Here is a 9,179-nt window from a genome sequence, read left to right on the forward strand (position 1 = left end):
TATCATTAATCTCTCTTAACTTTTATTAATATAGTTTCCGAAAATCTCGGTAAACAATATATATATATTAGTCATTAATTTTCTTTATATGTTATTTTTATTTTTAGTATTAATTTTTTTTTAGTTGATTGCTTCCATTATTAATTTTGTAACTATTTGTCATTTAATTATTTTGTTTCTAGTTTTACTTTTTAGCTTACAATTTATAGATTTCAAATTTTTAGACAATAAGTTAGGTCTCATAATTTGTGTAACGTTAGGTTTTAGATTAGATTTAATTTAGGATTTTCCTCTTTAACTCTTGATTTGAAAAAAAAATCATAAAATTCTAAAAAAAAAAAATTGTTCATAAAATTTTAGCATAAAACTTTTAGTATTGGGAATAATAGTGTAATGCTACATGTGATAAAAACTGAGAGTATTCTGTCTAGAAAGATTGACTTTTAAGGTTTGTGATTGAGTACCCTCTACACTTTCTTGGGAACCTTAGTTCTGTCTAGGAAAGTGTGGGACGAAGCGGTACTTTGGCAACCTTCCCAATCGGCCTGGGAATATTTCATGTGTATGCCCTAGTATTATTACAATTTTTAACTTGTTACTATTTAATAAAACCAAGCTTGTTCTTTCAAAATAAGTAATTTATTTTACTTATTGGTCATTTGGTTGAAAAGGTTTGAATTGTGATTTTCCATACTCATCTAGTAACCTCGGGGAGTTCTGGTGAGGCATGTGAGATCATTTCAAATTGTCCAAATCTACCATGTAACAAGTTTAACAAAAAAAAAAAAGTTAAAAAAAAATCTCGTTTTTTAAAGTGGATGAATCGTCATAGAGATGAACTAGGGAGATTTGTAAGGAGACCCGACACTCCTAGTGACAACTCTTCCGATACATCCAACATTGCCTCTCCCACCTTAACAATTGCTCATAATCCTTTCGCAATGGCTCATCATGAGGAAATTCAGCAGAGAAGTCTAAATGACTATCTCTATCCTACTCATACTCCTACCCCTTCTTTTATCACCTTTGCACCTAATATGCCTAACTTTGAATTTAAACCTGACATGATTCAACTCTTGCCAAATTTTCATGGTTTAGAAAATGAAAATCCTTATGTGCATATTAGAGAATTTGAGGAGGTGGTAGCCAGTTTCTATAACCAAGCTAATATCGCAGATACTGTGCATTGAAGTTTTTTCCCTTCTCTTTGAAGGAAGGCTAAAAGCTGATTATACTCTCTGAGACCAAGGTCTATTGGAACATGGGATGAAATGACATCATCATTCTTTCACAAATACTTCCCTAACCACAAGACCAATGGCTTAAAAAGACAGATTTCTACCTTTTCCCAAAAAGACAATGAAACTCTCTATCAAGCCTGGGAGAGGTTTAAAGAACTGTTGACTCTTTGTCCCCACCATGGCTATGAAAAATGGCGCCTAGTCATCTATTTCTATGAAGGCCTCACAATTCATGAACGCCAATTTGAAGAAATGATGCGCAATGGTGAATTCCTCCAAAAAGATCCTGAAGAGGCCTTGGAATATTTCAATGAGCTTCCAGAAAAATCTCATACTTGGACTAGTCCAAGTGCTACTGAAAGCACCAACAGAAATCGACCAGCAGGATTTTACCAATTGAGGGAGGAAGATAGTCTAAAATCTCAAGTTGAAGCTTTAACAAAGCAACTTGAGGCCTTTAAGACAAAAGGTTGGCAATGACTTTATATGATTGCCCGAGCAGAAACACATGAGCCATGTTTTGTGTGTGGAGGAACAGATCATTTAGCTAAGGACTGGTTAGCTTTTAGTGAAATGAGGGGGGTTTATGAAGAGCAATGTAATGCCTTAGGGGCCTATAATAAGCCATTCTCTCATACGTACAACCCTGGTTGGAGAAACCACCCAAATTTCAGCTGGAGAGATCCCAACCAAGCACAATCTTCAGGAGGGCAATTGAGAAATGAACACTAGTCTCAACCATCAAAAGCTTAACCTGCTCCTCAATACAATGCTCCACCTCAAAGTAGTTCTCTTGAGAACACCCTTCATTCATTCATGAAGGAGCAAGCCAAAATAAATCGCCAAATGATGGAAGAAATCAAGGAAATAAAAAGTTAATTTTCAAAACTGACTGGATCCTTGGGTATTTCTGAAAGAGGCAAACTTCCTTCTCAGCCTCAATTGAATACACAAGGGAAACATATGGCTCAAACCTCCAACTCTAATGATCAAAATGTTCAGGAGACTAATGCCATCACAACTAGAAGTGGTAAAGCTTTGGAAGATCCACCGATACCAACTACTACTTCAAAATCTCCAAATGTTGTCCTTGAATGTGTGCCATCTCATGCTTCTGCGAAATTTCGATTTCCCTAGGCTCTAAGACCTACTGGGAAAATTCCTGAAAATCGAGGAAAAATCCTTGAGCACTTGACACAAGTGAAGATTAATCTTCCTTTGCTTCACATCATCAAACAAGTGCCAACATATGCTAAAATCATCAAGGATCTTTGCACTGTAAAAAGAAAGCATCATGTCAAGAAGACTGCTTTCCTAACAGAGCAAGTGAGTGCGGTAATTGATCAAAAGACACCGCCAAAATACAAAGATCCTGGTTGTCCCACCATTTCCTGCCAAATTGTGACTCATGAATTCAGCCGAGCTTTGCTAGACTTAGGAGCGAGTGTCAATCTCATGCCTTATTCTGTCTACTCACAACTTGGTCTTGGTGAAATCAAGCCTACTTCTATAGTCTTACAACTTGCAGATCATTCTATTAAGAAGCCTTAGGGTATTGTTGAGGATGTTTTTGTTCATGTTGACAAATTCTATTACCCCGTTGACTTACTTATTCTGGATACTCAATTTGTGGTTAACATGGAGTCAAAAATCCCTATCATACTTGGGAGACCTTTCCTTGCTATAGCTAATTCCCTTATTAATTGTAGGAATGGTCTCATGAAAATATCTTTTGGGAATATGACTCTCGAGGTCAATATTTTTCATGTTGCAAAGCAACCACATGATGATGATGAGTGTTATCATACATTTCTTATTGACACGCTCATTCCTGAGGATATTCAATTGCAAAGAAATTCTGATGATCTTGATGAACTCCTTTCTGTTTCTGAAAGTTCTGGTTTTGATGAGTCAATTAATGAAATTTCTTGTTACAAAGACTCACACAACGGAAGAACAAAGTTTTGGAAACCTCACTTTGAAGAGCTACCCAGTGAAAGGGAAAAGGAAAAACCTTCTGCTGAGGAGGTTCCCATTGTTAAGTTAGCCCAACTACCTGAGGGTTTAAAACATGTCTTCTTGGGAGATGGTGATACCTTTCCTGTTATCATTTCATCCAAACTTGATCCTTCACAAGAAATCCAGCTAATTAAGCTACTGCAAAAGCTTAAATATGCATTATGTTGGGCGATCATTGATATTAAAGGTATTAGCCCTTTAATTTGCTCTCATCGAATCAATCTTGAGGATGGAGTAATCCCTTGAAGAGTTCCTCAAAGAAGACTAAACCCCACAATGAAAGAAGTTGTGAAAAATGAAGTGCTGAAACTTCTGGATGCTGAAATCATTTATCCAGTGGCTGATAGCAAATGGGTTAGTCCAACTCAGGTAGTACCCAAAAAGTCAAGTGTAACTATTGTTGAAAATAAGAAAGGGGCCCTTGTCCCCACAAGAATTGTGACGGGTTGGCGCATGTGCATTGACTATCGAAAGTTGAATTCTGCCACCCGTGAAGATCATTTCCCACTTCCATTCATTGACCAAATCCTTGAACGTGTGGCTGGTCATCCATTATCAAATTGAGATTTCATTGAACGATCAAGATAAGACCACTTTCACTTGTCCTTTCGGTACTTATTCTTTTCGGCGTCTGCCATTTGGACTGTGTAATGCACCAGTCACCTTCCAAAGGTGCATGATGAGTATTTTTAGTGACATGGTTGAAAAATGTATGGAAGTATTCATGGATGATTTAATAGTATTTGGAAACTCTTTTGATGCATGCCTTCTTAATTTAGAAGCTGTTTTGACAAGATGTATTGAGAAAGGTCTTGTGCTCAACTGGGAAAAATAACATTGCATGGTATCTTCAGGCATAGTCTTGGGACACATTATCTCTGAAAGAGGAATTGAGGTTGATCAGTCTATGATTGATCTCATTTCTAATTTGCCCACTCCAAACACTGTCAAAGATGTCAGATCTTTTCTTGGGCATGCTGGTTTTTATAGGAGGTTCATTCAAAACTTTTCAGCGATTTCTCGTCTGCTATGTAACCTCCTAGCCAAATATGCTACTTTTGAGTGGACGCCTAAGTGTGAGGATACCTTCCAAACACTTGTTGCAAAATTGACTTCCACTCCTATTATGCAGTCACCAGATTGGAATTTGCCTTTTGAAATCATGTGTCACGCCAAATTTTTTGCTGTTGGTGTTGTTTTGGGACAACGAAGGGATGGAAAACCTTTTGTTGTCTACTATGCAAGTCGAACTCTTAATAGTACTCAAATGAACTATTCTACTACTGAAAAAGAGTTGCTTGTCGTTGTCTTTGATCTTGACAAATTCCGAGCATACTTGATTGACTCACCTATTATGATCTTCACAGATCATTCTGCTCTTAAGTACCTCCTTTCCAAAAAAGGATACTAAGTCGCGCTTAATACGGTGGATCCTTCTTTTGCAAGAATTTGACATCACGATCAAAGACAAGAAAGGTGTTGAAAAAGTCGTCGCATATTACTTGTCCTGACTTGAATTTAGTGATTTTGCTGATGTTCCATCTATTCATGATGATTTCCCTGATGAACAAGTGCTTGTTGTTACTAAGTTACTGTGGTATGCACACATTGTTAACTACTTAGTAACATGTGAACTTCCTTCTGAGTGGAGTTCACAAGATAGACACAAGTTTCTGGTCAAGGTACACAATTTCTATTGGGATGATCCATACTCGTTCAAGTATTGCCCCGACCAAATCATGCGAAGATGCATCCCTGATGATGAGGTGTCTAGTGTTCTGAACTTTTGTCAAAATGATGCTTGTGGTGGTCACTTCTCTGTGAAGAAAACTACTACAAAAATGTTACAGTGTGGTCTTTATTGGCCCACTTTGTTCAAAGACACCAATGAATTCTGTCGTTCATGTGTGAGGTGCCAGAAGTTAGGTTCTTTGTCCCGTCGTCATATGATGCCATTGAACCCAATTCTTGTTATTGAGATATTTGATTGTTGGGGCATAGATTTTATGGGACCATTTCCATCTTATTTTGGTTACCTTTACATTCTCCTTGCTGTGGATTATGTTCCCAAATGGGTCGAGGTTGTACCCTATCGAACTAATGATAATGCAATAGTTGCCAAGTTCTTGAAAGAAAATATATTGTCAAGGTTTGGTACGCCTCGTGCCATCATTAGTGATTAAGGCACTCATTTTTGCAATAAGTCTTTTGAGGCTCTCATGCGCAAATATGGTGTACTTCATAAGGTTTCTAATTCCTATCATCCGCAAACCAATGGGCAAGGAGAGTTAGCCAATAAGGAGATAAAACAAATTCTTGAAAAAACAGTAAATCCCGACCGAAAAGATTGGTCTTCTCATCTTCTTGATGCACTCTGGGCATACCGTACTGCTTTCAAATCCCCTCTTGGGATGTTTCCCTATCAGCTTGTTTATGGGAAAGCCTGTCATTCACCTGTTGAACTTGAGCATAAGGCATATTGGGCTGTCAAAGCCTTTAATTTTGATCTTAGTGCTGCAGGCATTAATCGTAAACTTCAGCTGTCTGAAATTGAGGAGTTGAGAAATGAGGCATATGACAATTCCAGGATCTACAAGGAGAAAATGAAAACTACTCATGATAAACAGATCATGCGAAAGCATTTTGAGGTGAATCAGAAGGTACATCTTTATGATTCTCGGTTGCATTTCCACCTAGGTAAGTTGAGATCGCGCTGGATTGGGCATTTGTGGTGAAACAAGTTTTTCCCAACGGTTCCGTTGAGGTCGAGGACCCAACCGATGGGAGAATTTTTAGAGTCAATGGCCAGAGGTTGAAGCATTACATCGAGAGTGTGAGTCATGTTGAAGAGGTCCTTCTTGAGGACCCTGTTTATACACTCTGAGTGGTTTGTTTCTTCACTTATTTTGTTTTATTTTTTCTGTCTTTCTTTTATTTTTGTGTGTTTTTATTTTTCGTTTGTTTTTGTTTTGTGTTATCAGGCTATTTCAACTATCACCCCATGGATATTGTCATCTTCCAGGTGTTCTCTTTCCCTATCCTTTTCATTGCCTATTTATTTTGACAGTGAGGACACTGTCTGATTTTCGGTTGGGGGTGGTGAGCTCTGGTGAGCATTCATTTGGAGAATTACATTATTGTGTTGAATTTTTAAGTCAAATTTTCTCAAAATTTTCTGAGCATGATTGAAAAATCTTTGGTTTGAGTTGGTTTTTGCTATGTTTAGCTATTAAGGAGTGATTTATAGAGTTCTTTAATGCACGTTCCAAACATGTGGTAAGATGGTTGATGATGCAAATAGTTGAGAAAAATTTCAAGTTTAAAGTTTTCCATTTCTTGGTGAGTTGTGAGAGTTGAGAAAATGAATTTTTGAACTTTTATTGATCATTTGAGTTGGTAAAATTAGATTTTTGGAATTTAAAACATGACATGTACTGAAGGGATAATTTCATGTTTAAAAGAGCCTTAATTTTAATTTCATGTTTCTTTTTGTTCATGTATTTATGTGTTGCCTCTTGTCAAAAAAAAAATAATAATAATAAAAAAAAAACAAGAGCAACATTTCCTTTTTATTATTGTGTTTTACTTTTATGTTATTGTCAAAAAAAATTGTTCCATATTAAAAAAAAAAAAAGAAAGAAACATCACTTCATCTGTTTCTTTAAAAAAAATGTCCTTTTCTTTATTTATAATTTAGTTTTAGTTGACTCTTTATTCTTTGAGTTTCTTGTGTAAATCCCAAAGGTTGTTTGTCATTTGAATTCTAATGGTTTGATTTGTTTATCTTGTGATCAATATTTGGTTAGATTGTTTGTCCTAAAAAGTCTACCCTCTCTCATTTGAGCTTTAATTGTTACAATTCCAACTACAAGAGTGCCATCTCTCCCATAAAAATACTTTCAACACCTGTGAGGAAATTGGAGTTGAGATCTTTATTCTTTTGAGATTTTTCGATACTATTTGTGTTATGGCTTGTGGTAAGAAATGGGTATGATTTGGTGCACACACACACAAAACTCTGGGATTAAAACGTGCAATTAACTCGCTAATTGAAGTTTTAGGTTAAAAGTGTGGCTAAACTATAATAAAAGTCATATAATTTGAAAATGTAGTTATTAATTGGAATTATAAAGCGTTATACATTTGGGATCCCAAAATTACTGTCCTAGAAAATATTTACAATTCAAAATACATTAAAAGTCGACTAAACGACAAAAGTTGGTTTAATACATAACATCTCCCAAAAATACCCCTGACCGTGGCAACCAGGCAGGCCAAACATGTACACGTCGCCTCACGCTCTCCGTACTCATGGTTGGTCGACCTTTCCCTTGCCCTTACCTGCACCATTGAGCACCTGTGAGCCGAAGCCCAACAAGAAAAATCAACACAAACAATCAACATATGCATAACTATTAATCAATACATAACAAAGCAGCCAGCAGGCTAAACACATAGCGGCCATGCCGTCCCAGGCATTTTACCAGGCCCTGGGTTCGCGGTCTACACCGTGAGGATGACTCAAGCATCCGAGAAGGGTCTCACCCCAGTAGCTTGCACTCCGCATGCTCAACGACGCTTCCAGCCTTTTTCTGTACTCGGCCTTGCACTCCACGTGCTTAACGCCGTTCCCGGCCCCTTGCCGTTCACTCACAAATATGCAACACATAACATATATTCAACAAATACTTAAACAAATACAATCATATACAATAGGGCTACGCCCTGCAACACAATCACATAGGACCGTGCCCTGCAATACAAACAATAAGGCCATGCCCTACACTATGGGTACAACAGTTTTCTTACCTATGTCCCAAGCTTCCCGAGCACTGATATCCTCAGCACAGTCCCCTAGTGCGAGCCTCGCTGAAAATCTAGTCACAACGTATCAACAACGGCCATCCATCAAGTTCTAATCCGTTAAATAACTTTGGAATATAGTTCTAGTCTCCGAGACTTTGGATTCCACCGATCCGGATGATAAAATCCATCCAGAGCTTTAACTTTTGGATTCCCCAGCCAAAATCCTTCACGGGGTCCAAAAACCCCCTAAGAGCCGCGACCCTATGGCCTTGTGCCGCGGCCCACCTCAACCAGAGGCTCAGCGCCCCCATTCGACAGACACGCGCCGCGGCCCAACCAAAGGGGTGCACGACCCGCCCTTCTTCCTGGCCTCCCATCTGTTCTAGAGGGCTGCAACTCACCAAGAACAGTGCCACAACTCAACCCCTTTGAACTAAGAAACTCCCCCATTTCAACAACCAAAACCTAGCCAATATAACTCAAAATCAATCCAACATCACAATTTAACTATCACAGTAGTTCTAAAATGGTCCCAACAACAAAACCTAACAAAAAGCTATCTTAAAACCTCATCAAATCCCCAACTCAATATTTAACTTCAGAAACCCAAGAACACTAAAACTCAGCCAAGAACTACAGAATTTTATGGCTAAAATCATAATTCAAGGCTTACCTCAACCTCTGTTCGAATCCACAAGCTAATATTGAGCTAATCTTCAAGTCTACAGCTCCAATTCCTTGTCTTAGCTTCAATGGTTCCCTTGATAAAGTCTAGAGAAAACAAGAGTGAGATAAAAGGGAGATAGGGTCGGTTTTGGGAAAATTCTAAGTGTTTCTATGTTTTGGCTTACCTAACTTAAGTCTCTTAAGTTACCCTCATGGCTCGGGGTACCAAAAACGTCCCCGACGACAAAATGTTAAATTTCCTCGATATTCCCTCATAAACGCTCTAACTTCAAATATATCTCCAAATATTTATTTTCATAACCCGAAAACTCAATTAAATGTCTATTGCCCAAAATACCCCTAGACTCGCCCCGAGTCGGGTATCGGGTCCCATTGTGACTTCTTAGCTAAACCGCTCCCTAGGACTGTCTCAGAATGTGGATCACA

At 38.0% G+C, this 9,179-nt stretch overlaps 1 protein-coding gene and 1 non-coding gene across 2 annotated transcripts; one reads left to right on the plus strand and one right to left on the minus strand.

Annotated features, from left to right (window-relative positions):
• Nucleotides 1-1,318: 1,318 nt before the first annotated feature.
• Nucleotides 1,319-1,426, minus strand: LOC133780892 (small nucleolar RNA R71). Its single transcript, XR_009869700.1, has one exon. It is a non-coding gene; the product is annotated as a small nucleolar RNA R71 (small nucleolar RNA).
• A 2,531-nt stretch (nucleotides 1,427-3,957) lies between these two features.
• Nucleotides 3,958-6,343, plus strand: LOC133779307 (uncharacterized). The gene is made up of 5 exons (XM_062219282.1): nucleotides 3,958-4,069; nucleotides 4,115-4,643; nucleotides 4,783-4,942; nucleotides 5,465-5,920; nucleotides 6,242-6,343. The coding sequence occupies exons 1-5, from the start codon at nucleotides 3,958-3,960 to the stop codon at nucleotides 6,341-6,343; spliced, it is 1,359 nt and encodes a 452-aa protein (XP_062075266.1).
• The last annotated feature ends 2,836 nt before the right edge of the window (nucleotides 6,344-9,179 follow it).

Source organism: Humulus lupulus, chromosome 5 (genome assembly GCF_963169125.1).
Source record: "Humulus lupulus chromosome 5, drHumLupu1.1, whole genome shotgun sequence".
NCBI classification, from domain to species: Eukaryota; Viridiplantae; Streptophyta; class Magnoliopsida; order Rosales; family Cannabaceae; genus Humulus; species Humulus lupulus.